The following is a 24,124-nucleotide window of genomic DNA, read 5'->3' as shown; positions in this document are numbered from 1 at the left end:
ATTTTTTTTGTTTGTTTTTCATACTACACATTGTCTATTAACTTTTTGAAGCACTGCCTTATTCCTGATTTGAGGGGGAAACATGCGTTCAGTGTTTTACCACTTGTAAAATGCTGGCTGTAGGTGTTTTGGTAGATGCTCTTTATTGAGTTTAAGAAGTTCCTCTTTCCTATTAACTTTGTTTTCTTGGCGGTTCTTTTCTTGAATGAATGTTGATTTTGTCAAGTAATATTTCTGGTATTGTCCTGTGATTTTTGCTTTTAGATTGTTAAGATCATGGATTATATTGATTGATTTTAACCAACCTTACATCTCTAAAATGAAACTGACAGCACACAATTTAAAAATATATTGCTGAATTCTACTTGTTAATATTTTTATAAAAATGTTCTCTACTTTTCATTCATGAGCCCTATTTCTCTGCCGGGTTTTTTATTTCTTTTGGTTGTTTGGTATCTGTGTACTGTAATCTCATAAAATAAGTTGGGAACTGAATTCTTCCTCTTTTCTTTTTTGCTTTATTTTTGACAGTCTTTACATAGTTGATAGGGCTGCTTTTATTTTCTGTATGACATTGTATAGAATTATTTTCATTCTGCCTTAACAATGTTGCTGTAATTTTCCAATGAAATCATGTGAGCCTGAAGAATTCTTTTTCCAGAGTTTTACATTTGCAAGCTCAATTTCTTTAATAATAAGGCTATTCAGCTGATCTATTTCACACTGGGTGAGTTGTGAGTTTTTGATTTCTGAGGAATCGGCTTTTCTTCACATCCAGCTTTCAAATTCATGTGTGAGTTCACATAGTTACAGTTTGAGCATGACATCACAAGTGGAAAACCCCTCCCCTGACCTCAGGTAGTATGTCACAGGCAAAACACTCGTGCACTAAAAATACTGCATAAAATTCTCTTCAGTCTGTGTGTATAATATATATGAAATATAAATTAATTTCATTTTTAGAGTTAGCTTCTATCCTCCAACTGTTTCATTGTTTATGCACAAATCTTGCCAAATGCAAAAAAGTGCAATCTGAGACTTTCAAAATCCCAAAAATTTCAGAGAAGCTATGTTTAAACTTGTATTCCTTTATTACCCTTGTGATAACTCCAGGATTTGAAGCAATAACCTCTGTTTCATTCCAGATATTGGTAATCTGTCCTCTCTCTTATTTTCTCTGCCCTCTTGCTAGAAATTTGTCAGTTTCATTGATTTGTTTCAAGGTATTAGTTCTCTTTGCACCACGTTCAGTCATGCAGGGAGCTCTCAGGCAGCCACATCTTCGTTTATAATTCAAACTTCTCTGTTCTACTTTACATAGTTAACATTTTGTTTCAATTGCAATTAGCCATTCCTGTGGTGTTTCCTTTCCTCTTCTATGTCCTGGCAGACATTCCATTCTGTTTAGCCATCCTCTTGGCCTTTTGAAAGGTGATCACATTTTGCTGACATCTCTAGAAACAGTTTTAAAAAAATTATTTATTTATTCATTTAATCAAGATTAGTTAATGCACAATTACAGAAAATAACTGTTGTAGCAGGAAGCATTATATCTACATTGTAGAAAAGGTACCTGATTTTTAAAAAGCCCTAAAACTATTTGATAACTGTCAAATTTGAATGCGTCTAGGAGTACAATGCCATAGTGTAGAGTCAAGATGAGGCTTGGCAATGCCAGCGTTGGGTTCAAGTCTTGTCTCTGTCACGGTGCCAAATGCTAGACCGGGTGACTGCCTTTCTGACATTTGCTCAGCAAATACATGTGAGTTCTGGTGGATCCAATTGGATCTTGAAGTGGCATAAAGTTTCCAGAATTCAATGTACCCTAGTTGTTATCTCTTTGAAGCAGCAGAGTTGCCCCTCATTGCTGCCTATTTGTCTTGTGTCTGTCTTGCCCATCCGGGCCTAGTAGACAATTCACAATCACAAAAGCAGAATGGTCTTGAACATCGCCACCTTTCTATCTGTGCTTCTTCCTAGAAATCTGTTTGCTTTCTTCCGTGGGCTTGTTTTAATTCTAGTCACCTTCAGGGCCAGATCCCCTTACTAAGGTGGGGAGAATCCCAGTACCTATGAAACTGTGTCACATAATACAATGTAATTAATGAATTTAAAATAAAATTAAAAAAAAAAAAAGAGCTGATGTGGCTACCCCCGGATCAAAGTGATGGGCCCTCTGCTCCTGAGCATGAGCTTTTGATCCAGTCATCATCGTGTCCTTCAGTAGTGTCATTGCCGGCATCATACTGTTTAGCAGCAAGGCTCTTGTCACGACACACTTGAGTTTCATTCTTGACTGCCATTTCCTAGATGTGTGATCTCAGACACCTGACTTCACCTCCACGAACTATAGTGGCCTCCAATGCAAAGATAATCTCTGCCTTTCAAAGTTGTTGTAGTGATCAAATAAAATGTCTGAAAATCTATTAGCTGCCAAATAAACACTAGAAACATATTTAACATGATGGTAATGAAAAATCAAGCTTAAATGGCGGAAGTGGTCATGAAATAATGTTACATTATTTCAAAACTATAAGTAAAATAGAAAAGGTATGTGTGTTCATAAATATATAAAAAATGGGAAGACACACTTCTATGGTGAAATTTTTTTTTTTTTAAGATTAGGAAATCGGGCCTGGCGTGATGGTCTACAGGTTAAATCTTCGCCTTGAACGTGTCAGGATCCCATATGGGCACTGGTTCATGTCCCGAGTGCTCCACTTCCTTTCCAGCTTCCTGCTTGTGGCCTGGGAAAGCAGCAGAGGACGGCTTAAAACCTTGGGTCCTTGCACCCACTTGAGAGACCTAGAAGAGGCTACTGGCTCCTGGCTTCAGATCAGCTCAGTTCTGGCTGTTGCGGCCCCTTAGGGAGTGAACCGGCAGATGGAAGATCATTCTGTATCTCCTTCTGTCTCAAAATCTGCCTTTCCAATAAAAAGTAAACAAGCCTTAAAAAAAAATAAAAGATTGGGGCCTGGCACAGTAACCCAGTGGTAGCCTGTCTCTGGTGTATTTCATTCCCCACCCAGAAAATCCTGACCCTTGTTCTTAAGGATTGCTGAAGGTTGTAGGTTCATCACATCTTCTATAGCTACTTCCTGCTAAGTAGAGGCCTAGGCCTTGGATGTTCTGGGCTTGGAATCTCTCCCTATCTCATCGAATGGGTCTATCTTACTAGTTAGAGAAATTCCAGCCAGTGCTAATGGCCGTGTTCCCTTGCTTTATTATTGATACTCTGAGAAGTTGTTGCCCTCTACAACAGACAAGTCCATCAATCAGCATTCATGATATTGAAAAGAAATAAATTGCAGGTAGAATGCTCCTTAGAGGGCCTGGTGCAGTAGCCTAATAGCTAAAGTCCCCACCTTGCATGCGCCAGGATCCCATATGGGCGCCGATTCTAATCGTGGCAGACCCACTTCCCTTCCAGCTCCCTGCTTGTGGCCTGGGAAAGCAGTTGAGGACGGCCCAATGTATTGGGACCCTGCACCCGCGTGGGAGACCCTGAAGAGGTTCCCGGTTCCCGGCATCGGATCCAGTCAGCTCTAGCCATTGTGGTCACTTGGGGAGTGAATCATCGGACGAAAGATTTTCCTCTCTCTCTTTCCTCCTCTCTGTATATCTGACTTTCCAATAAAAATAAATAAATCTTTGAAAAAATGCTCCCTAGAAAAGGAAAATTGTACTCCGTTGTTTCCCAAATACTGGGTCATGATAGAATGCCCTTGTGTGGATTGTAAAACCATCCAGCTTGTACGCGACTGTTGTCGGGGAAGACACTTCTAAATGTTGATCTGAATGATGGCTAGTTCTGGGCAATGGTATAACTGTTGGTTTTTATTTTTTATATTTTGGATTTTTTCGAATGGGAGTGTTTTAGATTTATAGCTTAAAATGTTATTTAAGGGCCTGGCGGCATGGCCTAGCAGCTAAAGTCCTCGCCTTGAAAGCCCTGGGATCCCATATGGGTGCCGGTTCTAATCCCAGCAGCTCCATTTCCCATCCAGCTCCCTGCTTGTGGACTGGGAAAGCAGTCGAGGACGGCCCAATGCATTGGGACCCTGCACCCGAGTGGGAGACCCGGAAGAGGTTCCAGGTTCCCGGCTTCAGATCGGCGCACGTCGGCCCGTTGTGGCTCACTTGGGGAGTGAATCACCAGACGGAAGATCTTCCTCTCTGTCTCTCCTCCTCTCTTTATATCTGACTTTGTAATAAAAATAAATCTTAAAAAAAAAATAAAATGTTATTTAAGAAAAGACGTCAGGTCTGATGATATGTTGATTTAGTTATTACATATTCCACCATACTTCAAAAAGGGTTAAAGCATTATGTAATATGGTAAGATACAACTGAAATACAAAACCAGATCAAGCAATCAGGCGAAGAGGAAAATGCAATGGGAAGGAAGTTATGTGGTGACATTGCTAAACATTTATCAAGCCTATCTCATATTTTTATTGTGTTTTTTTTTTTAAGAAAAAATGTCCTAGATTGTGTTTAGTTATGAGTTTAATAGGTTAGATTTAGTTTGTAAAACAAAGTCAACATTTTAGAATGTTGTATTTTTAACATTGTTTACGTAGTTGAAAGGGATGCACCCCCATGTGAGTCATTAGTGTGGGGAGGGTTGAGGTGTGGAGTAAGATGGGTAGGACAAATGTTTCATTTTTTTCCCCTTTTGTGTCTACAGGGAGAGGTGGGGAAGGGGGCACTCCTTGTTGTCAAACTACATCAGCACCTGGGGATGGGGGATGATGCCTTAGAGACCCTGATGTGGGGAAGAGTGTTCAGGGGTGTTAGAGGAGTGTTTTTTTTTTTTTGTTTTTAACCGACAAGCTTGAGTGGTTTCGATAGCTCTCAGACACATCGTTGGCTTTATTACATTAGGGCTGAGAAAAATCTTCCCAAGGTCTTTTGGCTGACCAAGCCCGTATTAGTGCATCCACAGACCCATACACTTGCTACAAAGCTTGACCAGGAGGATTCTGCTGGTCCAACCTGTTCTGCTTTCCATCCTCTGATGAGGCAGTTGGTGTCCCCTACTGGCCAGGATGAGCTGGCCATATCATGCCCCATGTGCATCTGTGTGTGTTGTCCACTGCACGGGCTTCAGGTATGAAACAGTACAGTTCTAGCACATGCTCTCCAAGGTCAGACCACGTATCCTGTGATTTTCCTGGTGGCCAGGGTTTGCGTCCAATGATCTAGTTGCAGAGTCCTCCAAGAAACCTCATCTGGGGTGACCTCAGGCTTGACTCTTGTGTGTGCCAGCCGTTGCAGTGTCACTTACAGCAGCCAATGCACATGCCAGTGGATGCAGCTGCCTGGTCAGTTCTACCCAAGCTCCATCTATTACATGAACTGATGGGTATTGTGGCCCAGCTCAGCCCAGCCTGCCACAAGCTCAGTCCTCACACACACCAGTGGGTGCCGTGGCCTAGTCAGGGTGACCCCCAAAACTCCCACCAACCCCACCTCCACCCCTGATTTTTGCATGTGCTGACATGTGGTGTGTCCTAGCCTGGCCTAGCCCATATCCCATCCAGCTCTCATGTACACCTGTGGGTGCTGCAGCTCAGTTCAGCCTGCCCCACCCCCAGACCCAGTCCATATGCTTGCCGATGGGTCCTGCTGCCCTGACAAGCCCAGTCCACCCCTAGCCATGGCTCTGTGCTCACTAGCATGAGCTGCAATCCAAGAGAGGGGAGCCCACAGTTTACCTACCAGATATGCTTCTAGCCCCGAGTTTTGCAGATGCCAGTGGGTACTGCAGCTCAGTCTGAAATGGTCCTCCCCCAGTCTCAGCATTCACTAGCAGGTGCTACAACCTGGTTCAACCTGGCTCACCCCAGCCCTCAAGTGAGCTGTCAGATATTTGGGCCCATCCTGGACTGGCCTGCATTCCATCCTGGCTCTTGGTGTGCCAGTATATGCTGTGTTCTGATCCAGCCTGGCCCATACCTAGACCTGGTTCACTTACACCAACAAGTCATGTGGGCTGGGTCTGGGGACAGGCCAAACTGGGGTAGGCTCCACCACCCACTGGCACTCATGAGAGCCAGAATGGGTGTAGGATAGACCGCGTCAGACCGTGTTATCCACTAGGTCACATGAGAACTGGGTCTGGGTATGGGCCAAGCTGAGTTAGGCTGTAGCACCCACTAGAAAAAGCTAGAGCAGGTGTGGGTCAGTTGTAGTGGGCCACAGTATCCACCAGTGAGTACCTGAACTGGAGGCCATCCATGACAGGCTGGGCCACAGCACATGCCAGCACATGTGAGATCCAATGATAGGAGTGGGCCTGGTAGGAGAACTTGAGGAATTCCCCTGCTAGGCTGCAGCTCCTGTTGGTGAGCTAGAAAGCCAGGTCTTGGGGCATGGCAGGCCAGGCTAAGCTGCAGGATGCTGTGTAAAGCAGTCTTGCCCAGCATGATTTATCTCCAACCCTGTCTCTTGCACTCACCAATGGGTCCCAGAGCCCAGTGGGGGAGTCCCCAGAGTTCTCCTAACAGGCCTGTTCCCAGCCCTAGATCTTATGCTTGTTGGTGGGTGCTTCAACCCAACTTGGCATGGCCCACCCACAGTCTATGCTCTTGCCAGCATGTGTTGCAGCCTAGTCCAGCCAGGCAAGGTGCATACCCTGTCCTGGCTCTTGTGCAGATCAGCAGATGCTGCAGTTGGCCTAGTCTGCTTCCAGACCTGGCCCACACAAATGCTGACAAGTACTGCACCCTGACATGGCCTGGCTCACCCCCAGCCCTAGATATTCTGCTCCTCAGCAGGAGCCTCTCCCCAGCAGGGGAGTTCTTCTACCAGAGTCAGAAGCTCGCATGTGCTGGGGGGTGCTGCATCCCTACTTAGCATGGTTTGTCCTCACTCTTGGCCTTTGCATGTGTCAGAGGTTGCTGAAGCCTGGCTCAGCCCAGTCTCCTCCTATCCCCATCTCCTGTGAGTGTCAGGTGGGTTCCTGTCTGGTGAGTTCTATGCTCCCACCTGGCTAGCTTGTTGCCACTCCCAGGTCTCCATGCAAACTAGCAGATACTGCAGTCTCACAGGGGCCAGACCACACGTACCCTACAGAATTGAGCCCCAGATCAATACCTCCCCTGACCTATATAATACTGTTTGCCTACATGTCAATTAAATGACCCCTTCCTAAGGGTATACTCACCTTACTCCAGGACTTGGGGATGGTGTTGTGTAACCATTCCTCCTTCCAGGTTCACAAGAAGGTAGGCAACAGGGAAGGGCTCCCTCTGTCTTTCTGTGAGGTACAGATGAGAACAGAAACATCTCTCTCCAACTTTTCCCCTCTATGCCCCTTCTACCTCTTAATGCAGACCTCTTGTGTCTATAATTTCCTCACCTTTTAAGTGCAATTTACAAAAAAATCTTTTTTTGTAAAAAAAAAAAAAAGAAAGCAAAAAAAAAAAAAAAGAGGGACCTGGAAAAGATAATCTATTTTTGACTACTTGTAGTTTAATGTTGTAGTTCCTCTTGTTTAGGAATGTACGTTTCCATTATTCTGTTCACTTGAAATACATAATATATACATATATATATGTTGATATATGTTATGCAATGCTCGTGGTAGACTTATATGATATTAATATAATTTTTATGTACTTTTCACAGAAAGACCTCTTTCCCCCAAGGCTGTCAAAGGATTTGATCCTGCTCCACTTACTAAGAATTATTATACTGTGGTGAGTGTTAAGATGATGAACAAAACTCTTCTTGTTTCAATATGTAATATTTTCACTTATCAAACCACTTGTGTTTTGGAGACAAGGAAAAGAAATGGGTAAATTTGCATTGAGACATCCAATAGTATTTGTGTTACAATGGAACACTTCTATTTGTAGGCTTCTTATGGCTATCTGGAAGTTTAACATCTACTAAACTGAAAAATTCATGGGTAACACAAAGCTTCAAAGCAAGGGCAATTAAATAGCATTGAAAGAGAAATTGGGGATGGTGTTGTGTAACCACTCCTCCTTCCAGGCTCACAAGAAGGTAGGCAACAGGGAAGGGGGCATACTGAAATCAGTATGGACCTATGTTGTGGTGTAGCAAGTTAAGCTGGCATCTCATAATGGTGCCAGTTCACATCCGGGATGCTCCACTTCCAATCCAGCTCCTTGCTCATGCGTGTGGGAGGTCAGCAGAAGATGACCTAAGTTCTTGGGCCCCTGCATCCATGTAGGAGACCTGGATGAAGCTCCTGGTTCTGATCTGGCCCAGCCCTGACTGCTGTAGCCATTTGTAGAGTGAACTAGGTGATGGAAGATCTGTCTCTCTGATTAGCCCTCTCTCTTTGTACCCATGCCTTTCAAATATATAAAAATTAAAATTAAAGGTTTCAGCAATTTGACATAGCCTCACCAGATACTTAGAGGGTGAATCCTAAATTCCTGTAATACAGTAAGTTTTAAGTGATTATATTCTGTAATTTTACTTTAGAATCAAGAAATCCATTATTTTATCTTCTAGAATATTATCAACCCTGTCCTTGAGGACATTCCCAAAGGAAGCCTGCCCTTTGGCACAGAGGAAAGAATGAAATTACTCTGGCCTGAACATAGATATGCCAAAATATATTAGCTATAAATAGGACATTTGCAATAGTCAAAATAAATTCCTGCTTGAAAAGTGGATTACATCATTCCACTCAATCTACGCTGTGTTTTCCTTCATGTCTCCTTTCTGTACTTGGCGCAGTCGCTAATTAAATGAAAAGGTCAAGTTGCAATTATCTCTAACTTGCCCTGTTTGGTAGCCTCATTATTTTCCCCACTCTTGCTGAATTCCAGTTTCAATGTTTATTCAGTGTTCTATGAATTTGTATGGGTTTCTCCACATGTACACAGGTCCCCTTTGCATCAGAAGCACCTGGAATCTTGTTAATAGTGCAAACCTCTGGCCCTTACACTTGACTTTGCATCAAAATCTCTGGTGATGGATTTCAGAAAATAACACACCCCTTCCTCATGACACATAGGTAGCAATGGTACTCACTTCAACTAAATTTTGCAAATCAATAAAGGGAAAAGTTAAATACAGGAGGTAGGATTCATGATACACCTTAGGGAAAGTTCAGAATGTAGATAAACAGAAGAGCTGAAAGAGTATTAAAGGCAAGGGAAATTGTGAAAACAAATTTTATCCCAGGCTAAATTATCTGTGCCTACTATTCATACAGGTCACAGAATAGAACCATTGTCTTCCTTAAGCATCAAAATGTTCGTTGGAAAATGAAATTTTTTTATTCACTGCAATTATTGCTGCACTCAATAGTAAATCTAATCTTTATGTACTCAGAGATGGAACAGGAGGACAGATGTTTGACACAGTGGTTAAGATGCCACTTGGGAGACCCCACATCCCTGCTCTGATATGCCAGGTATGAGTCTTGGCTCTGTTTCTGATCCAGCTTCTTACCAGGGAGTGTCCCTTGGGGGAGATCCTCATGGAGTTTCAGGTTCCTGGGTTCAGCCTGGCTCAGCTCTGTCTATTGCCTACATTTTGAGACTGAACTAGTTGATTGGGGATGGAGGATGTATCTCTCTCTCTCTCCCCCCCTCCCCCATCATCCTGCCTTTTAAATAAACATAAGTAAGCCAGAGTCACAATCATATTAATACTCAACTCTGGGGTTGAGTATCTGTCTGCAGAGTGAGGGATATTTCCCTGCGTCCAAATAGGAAACCGTAAATCTGTAAGGATCAGTACTATCTATTTTGTTCTAACTTTGTCCCCCCTACTTTATGTAACTCATGAGTGATGCCTAAAGGGCATGTTGAACAGAACTGACATACAGTAGGAAAGGTGGGAGGGAGGCCTTGACAAATTAAATCAATAAAATCCCAGGAAACCTACTGAAACTCTTACTGTTACCTGCCTCCCCCTCACCTCCATTTTCTCTCCCATTCATTGCTCTATCTACTCTCCTTTCTACCTTTCTAATGATCATCACTGTTTTTATGCAACTAGTCTGTGTTATCTTGTTCAGCTCTCCATTGCTTCTCTCCTCTGTATATGCTGTTTTCTTTTTTTTTTGAATCTAACCTTTTGCTGTGTCACTGCTTGGCATCTCTTTCACCTGAAGGCTGGAGGTAGAAAAACGACAGGGTTTTGTGGAGTTAGTGAGTCTATCTCTTGATAATGGGGGGTAGTGTTTGTTTTGTGGAAGCCAAGGACCTGAGAGCGTGAAATCAATCACTGCACTTGAATGTACACAGGCAGTTCTACTGGTATATAAATCAAATATGACATAAATACAGTAGTATTTTGCCTTTTAAGCCTCAGAGGGCTTTGTCAACATTAACTCATCTTTACAGGCATCAGAATTATCTGAGAATTCCTATAATGTGATATTTTTGCTTTGCTTGAATGTTTCCTGGGGTCCTTGTAATTTTTCTTTATCATTCCTATCATTCCTGTATTGTTAACTTCAACCCAATGTTGTTTATGCACATTAGCCTCTTAAAATAATTTCTTCATTCTTATCTGACTCTTCCCTTTGGGAAAACATGTTTATAAAGATGGACTCACTCTAAAACCTTTCTGGGAAATAGAGGAAATGTATTTTACTGGAGAATCAATATCCCACGATGGAGTTACAAAAGGCGTTCCCCTCTTTTTCTATGGCTTCTTACAACCTGTTTAATTCTGAATTCAGGCCAAGACTAGTTGAGCAAAAGGATATTCAGTTGTCCTTGTGAAGACAGAGTGAGGGAGGCAAAGACAGCCTGGACACAGTCTATTTTAGCAAGTCTGAATTGATTTCATCTTGATCAGATTGTGCTGCTCTGAAGTTGGTTGGCCTGCCAAACTCCTTGCCTTCTGAGTCACCACTGAGGCCTTCTGTTTGAGAATACATTGGCTTCTCTGTCTGGTTGCTTCTTATCCTTTTAAATTAGATGCCCTGTGGCCTGAAAAATAGAGAATCTGTCTCAGAAGTTTATCACTTGGTCTTTTGAAATTGAGGAAAGCAGTAAAGTCTGTGTGAATCTGGGAAAGAATCTCAAGCATCCATCCTGACAAGCATTTCTGCTAATCACATCATACTCAGGAGCGCTTTTATTTATGATAATACCATTCAAATATGATTTCTTGGGCAGAATTGGATAAAAGGACTTCTTCGCCACCTTTGTCATTTTAGTGAAGTAAGTATGCTTCCATTTTCAAAACTTGCAATCATGATAATGTAGCATGCAGTTCCCTATAGCTCTCCAGAGGTCACTCACAGTAGGAACTATCTGCCTGCCCGTGTTCTTCACCTATATCTTGTCTGTCCTATGCCAGTGGTTCTAGTAGAGATAGCATCCCGAGAAAGTGTGTTGCCTTGCCGCGTGAACAAGTCTAACAGAGCAGGTACTGATCATTCTTAACAGTTCCTAGCAATTGTATATAAATGAGGTCCAGCTAATATTATATTAAAAGAAGTTGAAATAAGTAAGCTATGTTGATGAGAAAAGAAGGAACTATATCAACCACGGAACTAAAGTAATGTTTAGTTGCCTTAAAAGTCACATTTTATCATGAAAATTATATTTGTGATTTTTCTAATTTAAGAATTCTCTTCGGGTGGACACTTGATGTAGTGGTTAAGATTCCAGCTGACGGTCCTGGGCTTAGTGCCTAAAGTCCTCTCCTTACACACGCTGGGGTCCCATATGGGTGCCTATTCTTGTCCCAGATGCTCCACTTCCCATCCAGCTCCCTGCTTGTGGCCTGTGAAAGCAGTACAGGACGGCCCAAAGCCTTGGGACCCTGCACCTGTGTGGGAGACCGGAAAGAGGCTCCTGGGTCCTGGCTTTGAATCGGTTCAGCTCCAGCCGTTTGCTGTCACTTGGGGAGTGAATCATCGGACGGAAGATCTTCCTTTCTCTCTTTGCCAATAAAAAATAAGTAAATATTTTAAAAAAAGATCCCAGCTGGACACCAGCATCTCATATTGCAGTGTCTGGGTTCGAGTCTCAGCTCTAGCCTGACTCCAGCTTCCTGCTCATGTGCACCTTGGGAAGCTGCAGGTAGTCTGGTAGCTCAGGTAGTCTGGTCTCTTCCACTCACATGGTAGAAGTGGGTAGAGTTCCTGTATCATGTCTGTCTTTCATTTAGTTTATGTATAAGCATACATGAGCATATACAGATATGTAATGAAACATTATTGCTATTATGATGTTTAAATAAATTTCTTTCTGCCAGCTCAAGAGTAATAAGAAGTACAAGTTTTTGTTTTATTTTCACTTATTCCTTCTCTAGTATTCTTCCCTTCTTTATGTAGATCTAATCAGGTCTAACAGTGATATATTCCTTCTGTTTTTACTTATTTAAAAGTGTATTTCTTCATTTCTGAAAGATAATTTCACAGAAATCATCACCAGACTATTTTTTTCAGGAACTTCAGTAACTGCAAATTCCTAGATTTGCATCTTTGGAGACTAATTGCTAAGCATCTGAAGTTAGACAAGACTGACTATAAATAGGAGCTCCAACTTAACTCCTAGCTTTAAAAAAAAAAGTTTTACTTTTGTGAAAGGCAGTGTTGAGGGGAAGTGATTGGGGGAGAGATGAAGAGTGAGAGAGGGATAGACATCTTCCTTTCGTTGATACACTCTCCAAATGCACTCAACGACTGGCACTAGGTCAGGCTGAAACCAGGAGCCAGGAACTCCTTTCGACTCTCCATTGTGGGTGGCTCCGGGCCAAGCACTTGGATCATCTCACACTACTTTCCCAGGCATATTAGCAGGGAGATGGATCATAAGTGCAGCAAGCAGGACTTGAAGTGGTGCCTGATGAGGAATATGGGCGTAGTAAGTGGTGACTTAACCTGTTGGGCCACAGCGCTGCCCCCAATTCAGCTTTTGAACCTCTTTGTGATCTGTGTCCTTCTAAGGCAATGATTCTCAATGGGAAATGATGCTATTTGACAATTTGTTGATACTTTTTTGTTGTCATATCTGCAGTAGAGGGTGGGCCCTAACTGCCATGTACATTTATAATCCACAGGACACACTCTCGCATCAAATAATTATTTGGTCTGAAATGTGAATGCTGTTAGGACCACGAAGAAACTACAAAATATGAGTTATGTATTTATCTTTGAGAAGCCAAAGAAGGAGAAGGAGACAGAGAGATGAGAGTGAGAGCGAGAGATGTTATCTGATGACTCACTTCTGAAATGCCTGCAGTGGTCAGGATTGGCTGGGGACCAGAGTCAAAATCAGGTGCTCCATTATGGAATGTAATATCTTAATCTATGTCTTAACTGCTAGGATAAACACCCCCACCCCGAAACTGTGCTTTTAATCCTTTAATTTGGTGAGGCCCTTTCCCACTCCCTCAGCAACTGCTTATGCAGTATCTCACTGCCTGTTCACAATGACCCCTGAGGTAGGTGAAATGTCACAATGTGAGATGAGGATAGTAAAGCCTTGAAGCTGCAAATGCCAGCCAGTGGTAAGTGAGTCAGGGCCATCACTCTCCAGCCCTCTGGTTTCCCAGAAGACCTACAGATTCCTGAGGCTCCACTTCCTTTGGCCTTCCTAGGCTGCAAAAGCGGATCATGATGCATTGTCTTGTGAGTACAGTGGTCTTCAGCTTCTCAGGGAGTTGGGTTCAGGACTGCCCACAGGTAGCAATATCCAAGGATACTGACTTTCTCCTAAATAAGTGCCATATTGTTTACATAGAACTGACACCCCATATACCTGTGTGCTTTAAAACTTTGGATTTCTTATACCTAACACAGTACAATGTGATGAAAATAGTTGTTATAATGTAATTTTAAAGCAATAGTAATGAAGAAGAATCTGTTCATGTTTAGCAGAGATGTATTTTTCTCAAATGTTTCATTCTTTTTTAAATTCCATCTTTAGTTTTTTTTTAATTTTCCTTTCTAATATTGTTTACATAGTTGAGAGGGTGGCACGCCCACATGGGCCTCTGATTTGGGTAGGAGGAGATAAAGGAATGGGGGAAGGTGGATGGGGCAAGTGTTTCAGTTTTTTTTTCTCCTGTGTCCACAAGGGAGGGGAGGGAAGGAGTGCTCCTTGCTGTCAATTTAAGTCAGCACCTGGTGTTGGGGGCTTGGTCATTTGATGACGTCCTAGAGACCCTGCTGTGGAGCAGAGTGTTCCAAGGATGTCATTCGAGTAGTTTTGATAGTGCTGAGATGTTGTTGGCTTTGTTGCACCAGGGTTGAGAAAATCTTTGGTTGACAAAGTCCACAGACTCAAACTTGCTATAAGCTTGACCAGGACAATTATCCAACTTGTTCTGCTTTCCATCCTCTGATGAGACAGTTGATGTCTTCCTCTGGCCTAGATGCATCATGTCCACTGTGTACATATGCTTATGCTGTTTATTGCATGGGGACCAGAAACTGAGGAGGCCCGGTCTGGACATATGCACTCCAAGACCAGATCATACATCCTGTGGTTTTCCCTGTGGCCAGTGTCTGAGTCCAACACTCTAGCTGGGGAGTCCTCTAAGAAACCTCACCTGGGGTGACCTCAGACTTGACTCGTGTGTGCCAACGATTGCAGGGTCAGGATCAGTTTGTCACCTACACCAGCCAATGCACATACTAGTGGTACAGCTGCCTGGTAAGTTCCACCCCAGCCACAAATTTCACGCAAACTGGTGGGTGCTGTAGCCCAGCCCAGCCAGCCCACCACAGACCCAGTCTCATGCATTCCAGCAGGTGTTGCAGCCTAATCGGGGTGATTCCCAATAACTCCTACTTGGCCTTCCCCAGCCCTGGTTTTCAGTGCATACCAACCTCTGCTGTGGCCTATCCCGGCCTAACCCATATCCCATCCAGCTCTCATGCACACCTGTGGGTGCTACAGCTTAGCTTAGCCCAACTCGCCTCCATCCCAACCCTCATGTGTGCTGACAGGTGCCGCTGCGTTGTCCAGCCTAGCCTACCCCAAGCCCTAGCTCTTGTACTCACCACCAATAGGTACAACTTAACAGGAGAGTGCTCACAGCTCCTCTGCCAGGCTTGTTCCCAGCCTTAGGGCTTGTGTGTTTGAGCAGGTGCTACAGCTCAGTTTGTAATGGCCCACCCCTAGTCTTGGTATTTTTCAGCAGGTGCTACAGTCTGGCTCAGCCTGGCCCACACCCAGGCCCATCTCTCACGGGCGAGTGCAACAGCCTATCCCAGCCTCACCCACCCCCAGCTGTCAGGTGAAATGGCTTGTGTTGCAGTGCACCCTGGCCTGGCCTGCTCCCTGGCCTGGTTCTCACTCATGCCAGTGTGTTCTGTGGACTGACCCTACTTGGCCTGCTCCCTCAACTGGCTCACATATGCCAACAGGTGCTGCCTGGTCTAACCTGCACCCAACCTTGACTCTCGTGATCACCAATGGGAGCATCGACCTAGCAGGGGAGCTCCTTAAGTTCTCCTACCAGAGTCACCCCCAGGCCCAGATTTCACGTGTGACAGGGAGTGCTGCTACCCAGACTGACTTGGCCCGCCTCTAGTCCTGGCACTTAGCAGCAGAAATTGTGTCCTATTCTGACTGGCCCAAACCCATTCCAGCTCTCAACAATGGATGCTACAGCCTAGCCCAGCCTGGTCCACCCTCAGATCTGGCTCTCATGTGAACCAGTGGGTGTTGTGGCCTATCGCAGTCTGTCCCAATTTCATCCTGGCTCTTGGGATCATCAGCAGGTGCTGGAGCTTAGCCCATTCTGGCCCACCCCCAGACCCAGCATATGCACATGCCAACAGGTGCTACAGCCTTGCTCAGCCAGGTATACCCACAGTCCTGGCTCTCACATTCATCGGTGGGAGCTGCAACCCAGCAAGGTAGTCCCCAAAGTTCCCCTACCAGTCCTGCTCCCAGGCTTTGCGTGTGCTGGCAGGTGCTTCAACCCAGCTTGGCCTGGTCCACATGTAGTCACAGCTCTTACTGGAGGGTGTTGCAACCTACCTGAGCTGGACGCAGCTCACACCCTGTATTGGCTCTTGTGTGTGTGACAGTGGATGCTACAGACTTGCTTGGTTGGTCCAGTCCCAGCTCCAGCTATTGTGCTCTGTAGTTGGAGCTTCAGCCTAGTAGGGGAGTTGTTCAAGTTCCCCCACCAGGCCTGCTCCCAGCCCCAGATCTCATGCGTATCAGCAGGGCAATGACCCTGCTTGGTATGGTTTGCCCTCAGTCCTGGCTCTTGCACATGCCAGTGGGTGCTGTAGGCTGGCCCCATCTTGGCCTCCTTTCATCTCCAGCTCCCACACGTGCCAGATGAGTTCCTGTTGTTTGAGTTCTGTAGTCCACCCTGACTTAGCCCGTCACTGCCCCCAGCTCTCTGCATAAACTGGTGGGTGATGCAGCCCCAGAGGCAAGCCTCAAGTCCCCTACAGAATCTGTCCTCAGATCTTGGTTCTCTCCCATTCTGGTGGGCTCTGTGGCCCAGCCTGACATGGCCCACCCACTGCTCTGTCACTCACAGGGGGATACTATGGCCTAGTCCAGTTAGGCATGCCCCTCCCCAGCCCCAGCTTTTGTGTGTGCCAGTAGGCGGTGGGCAATGCTATTTATCTTAGCTCAGGTCTCCCACCATAGGTGAGTGCCTAGGCCTGACCCAGACATACTCTGCAGTTTCTCCCCTGTAAACACCTCGGTCTGAGCTCCCTTGCTTATTTGCAAATACAGTGGAAGACATCAGTAGTCAAATGTGCCCTCAGCCATTCCTACTCCAATACATCCCCAGATTCCTTTCCTGGGTAATCTTCAGCCCCCTGCCAGGGGATTAGGGTGGTGTGTTTCTGCCTCCCATTCTCTGCCTTCTTGACATAACTTAAAAAAAATAAAAGAAAAATAGAATAGGCAACTGTGCTGGCATACTGACACATAGTTAGCATAAGTTTGGCATTAACCATGCCCCAAATGCCTTCTAGCTATTGGCTGTTTTTTTCCCCGGTAGTGTAACACTTACCGAAGTACAGGGCAACCTAGGCAGTTGCTGACAGCTGGGGCCAAATGTTTCAGTCTCTGGTTGAATTTTCAGATGTGGAACCCATAGAGAAGGCCAAATGTGTGTGTCTAGAGAATTGGTAGACCATGGCAATTCTCCTGCTAAGAATGCTTCATTCTGTTTTGTAATCCTGGATTAATATCTCCATTCCCTGTGTGCAGAACAGCATTTGGCACCAGGTTAGCTCTCAGGAAATTATTGTTGGGTTAATTAGATGATACAAAAAAAAGTATACTAAGACATTAGCTTGGTTGTCTCTAAGAGCATGAAATGAAGCTTCCAGAAGAGGCTGGGAAATGGTGCATGACCCTGGGACTCTTGGAGGAAGAGAAACCGTGGGAGTATTCATTAGTTATTTCACTCACAGGATTTTAATAATTGTTAATCAGACTAATACGTGTTTTATTTATAGGATTAAAATTGTTATTAGGGATATTAATAAATACTATTTGCCTTGCTAACTTTCCTACATTTTAGCTTCTTTCTTCTCTTTGAGTTATTCACTCTAGCACCTTTTCACTTTTATACAAATGTTGATTTCAACTCTGATGAAAAATTCACAATATCCTTAGATTTTGTTCCCTACAGGTCTTAGCAGAAATATATCTTAAACAAAGAGCATTTTGTAATTGTTCTGCATCTAAAATTATCATGACATTTTAATCTCAGCTTTCTTTTTTGCAGTTAACTGTTTATTTTATTCATTTGAGAGGCAGAGAATCAGACAGACAAAAGATAGACAAATAATTTCCATCTGTCACTTGCAAGCCAAAATGCTCATGGTAGTCAGGGCCAGGCCAGGCTGAAGCTCAGCGCCTAAGACTCTGACCAGGTCTTCTACATAGCAGGTAGGGATTCAAGTACTTTAGACATCACTGCACATTAGCAGGAAGCTCGAATTGGAAGTAGAGTAAGTACTTGGACTCAGGCATTCTGATAAGCAGCGTTTTAACCACTGTGCCTAATGTCCTCCCATGTCTCAATTTTTATTCATAAGAAGAGAATAGTGATCTTATGTTAACTAAATGAGGATAAAGTGGTTTAAGACTCATGAAGGCATTTCTGAGTAGTACTGTGTCAATGGCAGCATCTCTCATGTTATGGGTAACTCTGAAAAATTGTGTTTGTGTGAGCTATGTAACATAATCAGCTACCATACAATTCTTAAAATAGTTTGCCAGGACAAAGTACATTTGGATTTTGTGCTCCTTGTGTATCATACTAACCTGAATAAATAGGACTTCTCTTTAACAATTACAACTCTTTGATATTTGTTTTTCCGTAGGTATTACAGAATATCCTGGATACTGAAAAAGAGTATGCAAAAGAACTCCAGTCTCTTCTTGTTACATACTTGAGACCTCTGCAGTCCAATAACAAGTAAGCTTTTTTACTTTAAACCTTCACTAAATAAAGCAAGAAATGTCAGCATATGGAGTCATTACTCTTATGTCACTGAATAATTGATTGTGCCCTTTAGAAGAATTTCCACAGATCACAGATTGCCAAGAACACGGTCAGGGCAACAGAAATGATGCAAGATGTAGCTTTTGTAGCGCTTGGCTTGCTTTCTCTTCCGGTGGTAGAAACAATGAGGTGATTTGTATTTCTGCCTGTTTACAATTTTTATTTTGTACATTTTTTACCTCTTCATCATTAAAATTTTTAACGAGAAATTTAAAAGAACATGTAATAATTGTATATGGAGGGCAGTATTATATTTCACTACATGTGTACAATGTTGTAGGATTAGATCAAGGTAATCATCAGATCCATCACTGTAAACCTCAATCATTTATTTGGTTTTGTATCATTCCAAATCCTCTGGACTAGCTGTGTCTGGACTAGCTGTGTCTGGACTAGCTGTCAACTGGATTTGCCCTCCTGTGCTGCGGAACATTAGAAGTCATTCCTGCCACCAACTGTACCCTGCAGCCATTAATCATCCTTTCCCATCTCCTCCCCACACAGCTTCCAGCCCGTCATAACTCCTATTGTCCACTTTCATGAAGTCAACTTTTCTAGCTTTCACACAGGTTGTGTATTTTTAAAGCGATGTCTGACTTTAACTCACAGAAAAAGAACACTTTCTGGTACTTTTATTCAGAAATATGCAAACTGAAAATTCTCACACTCACTGTGACCTTTTGCTTTCCAGGGCAGAACCTCTTTCCCATGATCTGGGAGTAGACAGAGTGTGGCATTTTTGTGAATGGTCATAGGAACAATTCAAGGCAGTATTTCACAGAAGCACATGTGAATGATAAAGAGACACTTTTTAAAATAAAATGTCCAAACTTTATTTTCGTTTTAAAGAATTTGAAGTGGCATTGTCTAAGGCTTGGACTGACAATGTGATTTTCCTCAAAGAAAAATGCTGACCATTCTTTTTTTGTGTGTGTCTTTGCACATTAAAGTAGACTTAACTGTTTCTAACTGTATCCCTTTATGTTTTTATTTTCATTGGTTTGCTTTTACTAAAGATCATAATCAATAAATCACATAGAAATTTAGCAATTATCCCATGTAGTGGAGGTCAGACAGCTGCCTTTTCTGTAGGCAGTTGCTTAAGCTATCCATTTAAGTTTTAAATGAATTTAATATATTTCTCCAACTTTTCTCCTTTTATCCCAAGATTGTATATTTTTTAAAATATTTATTTATTTATTTAAAAGGTACGGTGACAGTGAGGGAGAGATCGATAGAAGGAGAGACACACACACACACACACACACACACACGCAGAGAATTGTCTTTCGTCTGTTAGTTTACTCTCTGAATGCTAGCGCGAGCTGGGGATGGGCCAGGTGAAAGCCAGGAGCCAGGAGCTCCATCCTGGCCTTGCATGTTCCTGGAACGGATCAGAAGCCATGGTAGTACTTTATTGCAAGCATTCTGATATGTGATGTGGGTGCCCTAGACTGAGGTTTAACGTGCTGCTCCACAACACATGCCTGTTCCCAAAATCCTGTTTGTTTAGGCATTATGTCTTGTTGAAATTCCAGCTCAGTTGTTCTCCAGCACTATGAGAATGTTTCTTGGCATAAGAGTTTAAACATCATCAACAGCAAAGTGGTTTTGGTATTACCGTGTGAAATATGGAATATTCTGTGAATCAGAGATTTTAAAGATAAAAGGACCCTCAGTACAGTGTTAAGAGTCCTAGGCAAGTTGACTCTCCCCATTGAAATGCACCTAGTGCTTCCTGGAAAAGACAGGCAAAGGAGCAGACTGGAACTTAGTTGTGGATCCTGGAAGGGGAGATGATAAGATTTCAAATGAAGCAGGGACTGACTCGCAATCACAAACCGTGAGAAGACAGGAAGGGAAAGGAGCCAGAGCAGAGGAGGTGAGAAACCTGAGGCCGACCTGCACTAGGCCGAAATAATTTAAATTTGCCATTACAGATAGTTTCCGTTAGGTCTGACAGTTTGGTGAGCAACAACAGCACTTGAGCAAACCAGGCTGTTCCTGGCCTGATCCTGAAGGGGCCAAATGAGGGCCCGGTCAGGTTCAAGGAAAACCCTGATCGGGCTCTTGCTGCTGTGAGAGAACAGGTGCCAGGGAAGTAGACCGGTGAAGGTTTCCCTTTCGACAGCCACTCAGCAGGGGGTTTCCAGCTTGTGGTGTAGGAGGACAGCATGGCAGAGGAACTGGGAGCATCTGAGCCTCCCTGGCTCAGTGGCGGTGCTTGGGGTTTCCCTTTCTTTATTAGTCAGCAGACGTTATCTTTTGCAAAGATTCCCCAGGACTGTTACATTCTCAACAAGAAAGAACATTGTAGGGAGACTGTTTTTTGTTACTATTATCTTTTAAAGATTTGCTTATTTATTTCAAAATAGGAGTTACATAGAGGAGAGGGAAGGAGGGAGAGAGGAACAAATATATAGCAAAATAAGCCTCGATTAAACTAAAATGTTCATAAACCATCTGAAGAAAATCTAAATGAGAGGAGATAGGAAAGAAGATATTATTGGTTATTTATTGCTTGGTCGGTTTAGGAGTGGAGTGGAATGGGCTTCAGTTCTCATATATTGTCCCTTTACCAAGCACGCTACAGATGAGAACTGATTTTAACCTGACACTTACTTTATAGGGTTAGGTACTATCACTTAGCCCATTTCACAGGTGAGCAAAACCAGGCAAAGGCAAAAATCGAGCCAAAGCATTCAAGCTCCAAAGTCCACGCTTCCAATTATTTTGGGAAGAAAACTTTCTTGAAACTACAACTAAGAAAAAATGCAAAAATAGTGCCTTGGCTCAGAGCCATTTTTCTTCAGTGCACTACGTGGGCATGTGTAGTATGTTTCAGCTACTTTCCAGACTCATGAAAGCAGGGATAGGAAACACAGTCCACGAGCCATCTAAGACCCACAGAATGATCTGGTCTGGCTTTGCCAGAATAATTCAATAAATCTATAGCAGTCTAGTTGTTACGTTGCTGATTTTAATGGCTTGAAAATGATGGTTTAAATACCCATACAGTCTTGGGTGGAATAAAGGTTCCACACCCCTGCACTGGAGTCTTTTTTCGGTTATTCCCAATCATGGCATAGTTGATTTATATACATACTTGGCTATTAAGTGCTTGTTATTAACTGACAGTTTTTTTGTAAACTATCTAAGGGTTGATGTTGGCGTTGTGGTATAGCTCTAAAGCTACTGTCTGTGACTCCTATATCCCCTATGGGTGCGGGTGCGTGACCTGGCTACTGTACTTTCAGTCCAGGTCCTTACAAATGACCCGGGAAAAGCAGCAGATTCATCAAAGTGCTTGAGTCCCTGCATCCACAAGGAAGACCTTGAAGAAGCTCCCGGCTGCTGGCTTCAGCCTGCTCTAGCCCCAGCTGTTGCAACCATCCAGAGAGGGAATCCACAAATGGAATAATGGAATCTCTCTCTCTCTCTCTCTCTCTCTCTCTCTCTCTCTCTCTCTCTCTAACTCTGACTTTCAAATAAATACTTTTTAGAAAAAGACTCAAGGATCCCTGATAATCACTCAGTTGTCTTTGCAGCCATTACTCTTATTACAGAAAGAGAAAACTCAGAAAAGATACCCTAAGAAATCTGCTAAGATAGTAGCTTTGGTATAAATTGAGAAGTCAAAGTTGAAGTTCTTGTTTAAGGATCGCTTCTCCTGTATTTTACTATCAGTTAATAGTTCGTTAGTGCATCTGTAATTCACTAGGGGTAGAGTATTAAAGTCATCCTCCATTAAATGAAGCTTCATTTTTGTTTTCAGTCTGAGTTCTGTGGAGTTCACATCTTTGCTGGGCAACTTTGAGGAAGTATGCACGTTTCAGCAGACTCTTTGCCAAACCTTGGAAGAGTGTTCCAAGTAAGTGTAGCTTTTCTGTTAGAAGAGGCAGCAGCATTGTTGGTTGTGTGTTGCTTTTCCTTTTATCTGTGGCCTTAGATAAGGACATGTTACATGAATTTGCTAAAATATTAGTACATTGTCCCAGAACAAAGTACCCAGGCAGGGAAAATGCAGTAGATTGTAGTGTCCATGGTGCTAAAGCACTCGTATATCAGGGTTCTGTATCTAAGAAATTGTCAGAACTTCAATTAAAAATCATATCTTAATGGATATTTATTTTCTTAAGATTGATTTACTTGAAAATTTAAAAAAATCCTATCAGTTTACTGCATCTAGTCAACGTAGGAGACATAGAAGGTCTTACTTGACATTTTGACATCCTCTCAATATATTCTTTTGTACATTGCAAATTACTTGAAAAAGTTATCCAAATTATTTATTTTCACAGATCTTTTTTTTAATCACTCCTGATATTTTGTCTGTTACATTACCAGTTGAGACACATGGAAATTGAGGGAAGGAAAAAATACGAAAGAATACCTCTATGTGAACCGAAACGTGCTTTTGATGACTAGTTCATTATGGAGTGTTTAACTCACACTACAATGTGAGCTATACTGATTATCAGGCAATACATTTCTGGAGCAAGATGAATTTTACAAGCAGTGCGTAGTAGAGAAATTGGCAAGTTTCATTTCTTGGGAAACGAAGGAGATCTGTTTCTTGAATTTTATGATATGAGCAAGTGTCCAGAGAAGAAGATGGAGGAAGCCCAAAGTGCAGGATCTGAGAAGCCACTTTGATGCCAGTGGAAATCTAGATTAGAGCCAGGGAGCGATCCCTGCCACACCAGAGATTACACGTAGATTTATAATGTCAAGATGACATTTTTCTTTTTATGAGGAAATCTGTGGAGCAAGTCCAAGGACTATACCAAAATTGTTATAGTAGTTATCTCCAAATGGTGAGACTCTGATTCTTTTTTCTTTTTTTTTCCTATGCAAAACAGGAAACAGGTGACTTATAATGTTGAAACTTAACTTAAAAAAATCTTAAGGCCACTCTGCCTAGCAACTACTAAGTCAGCAGGAGTGCATAATTTTTTTTGTGTGTGTGGTGTGCCAAGTTTTGGATTTCATTGTTTTGTTTGTACTTGAACTTTGTGTAAATTTAAGCAAGAGTGTTTTTCATGTGCCCAGCTAAATTTGAATATAAGCATCTTAAAACCAAATAAGCAAACATACATATTAATTCCAAGTAAATATATGGGCCATATGTATAAAACTTGTTTTTCATAGCTGCAGTATAAAGAAGTGGTCAAGGACCAGTATTTCATTGACAAGATAGTTCTGAATGTCGTTTCTGTTTTAATTTTGGCAAAGCATGGAAAAGGTTTAGATGCTTCTAGGTGTAATTGGTATCATCTTCCCTTACTTCCTGTTGCCTAGTTTACATCCTGCGTTTCATCTGTTTTGCTTACAGATTTCCAGAGAATCAGCACAAAGTAGGAGGTTGCCTCCTGAATCTCATGCCTCATTTTAAATCTATGTATATGGCTTACTGTGCGAATCACCCTTCAGCAGTGAATGTGCTCACCCAGCACAGGTAATTTTTTTTCAAGATTTATTCATTTTTTTACTGAAAAGGAAGCTTTGCAGAGAGAAAGAGAGATGGAGAGAAAGATCCTCCATCTACTGGTACATTCTCCAAAAGGCTACATCAGCTGGAGCTGAGCCGATCTGAAGGCAGGAGTCTATTCCTGGTCTCCCACATGGGTTCAGGGGCCCAAGATCTTGGGCCATCCTCTGCTGT

The 24,124-nt window shown here is 42.9% G+C and overlaps 1 protein-coding gene across 5 annotated transcripts in view; it reads left to right on the top strand.

Moving 5' to 3' along the window:
• The window catches only part of ARHGEF6 (Rac/Cdc42 guanine nucleotide exchange factor 6), a 106,788-nt gene that overhangs the window by 46,879 nt on the left and 35,785 nt on the right, over positions 1–24,124 (top strand). For all 5 annotated transcript variants that reach the window (XM_058658283.1, XM_058658281.1, XM_058658284.1 and 2 more), the window contains exons 6-9: positions 7,636–7,706; positions 18,278–18,372; positions 22,235–22,330; positions 23,795–23,917. In XM_058658283.1, coding sequence (XP_058514266.1) covers positions 7,636–7,706; positions 18,278–18,372; positions 22,235–22,330; positions 23,795–23,917 — 385 coding nt within the window. The remainder of the gene's footprint in view (positions 1–7,635; positions 7,707–18,277; positions 18,373–22,234; positions 22,331–23,794; positions 23,918–24,124) is intronic.

This window comes from Ochotona princeps, chromosome X (assembly GCF_030435755.1).
Source record: "Ochotona princeps isolate mOchPri1 chromosome X, mOchPri1.hap1, whole genome shotgun sequence".
NCBI classification, from domain to species: Eukaryota; Metazoa; Chordata; class Mammalia; order Lagomorpha; family Ochotonidae; genus Ochotona; species Ochotona princeps.
The sequence above is the reverse complement of the archived record's forward strand: the minus strand, read 5'-3'. Positions and strand labels throughout refer to the sequence as shown.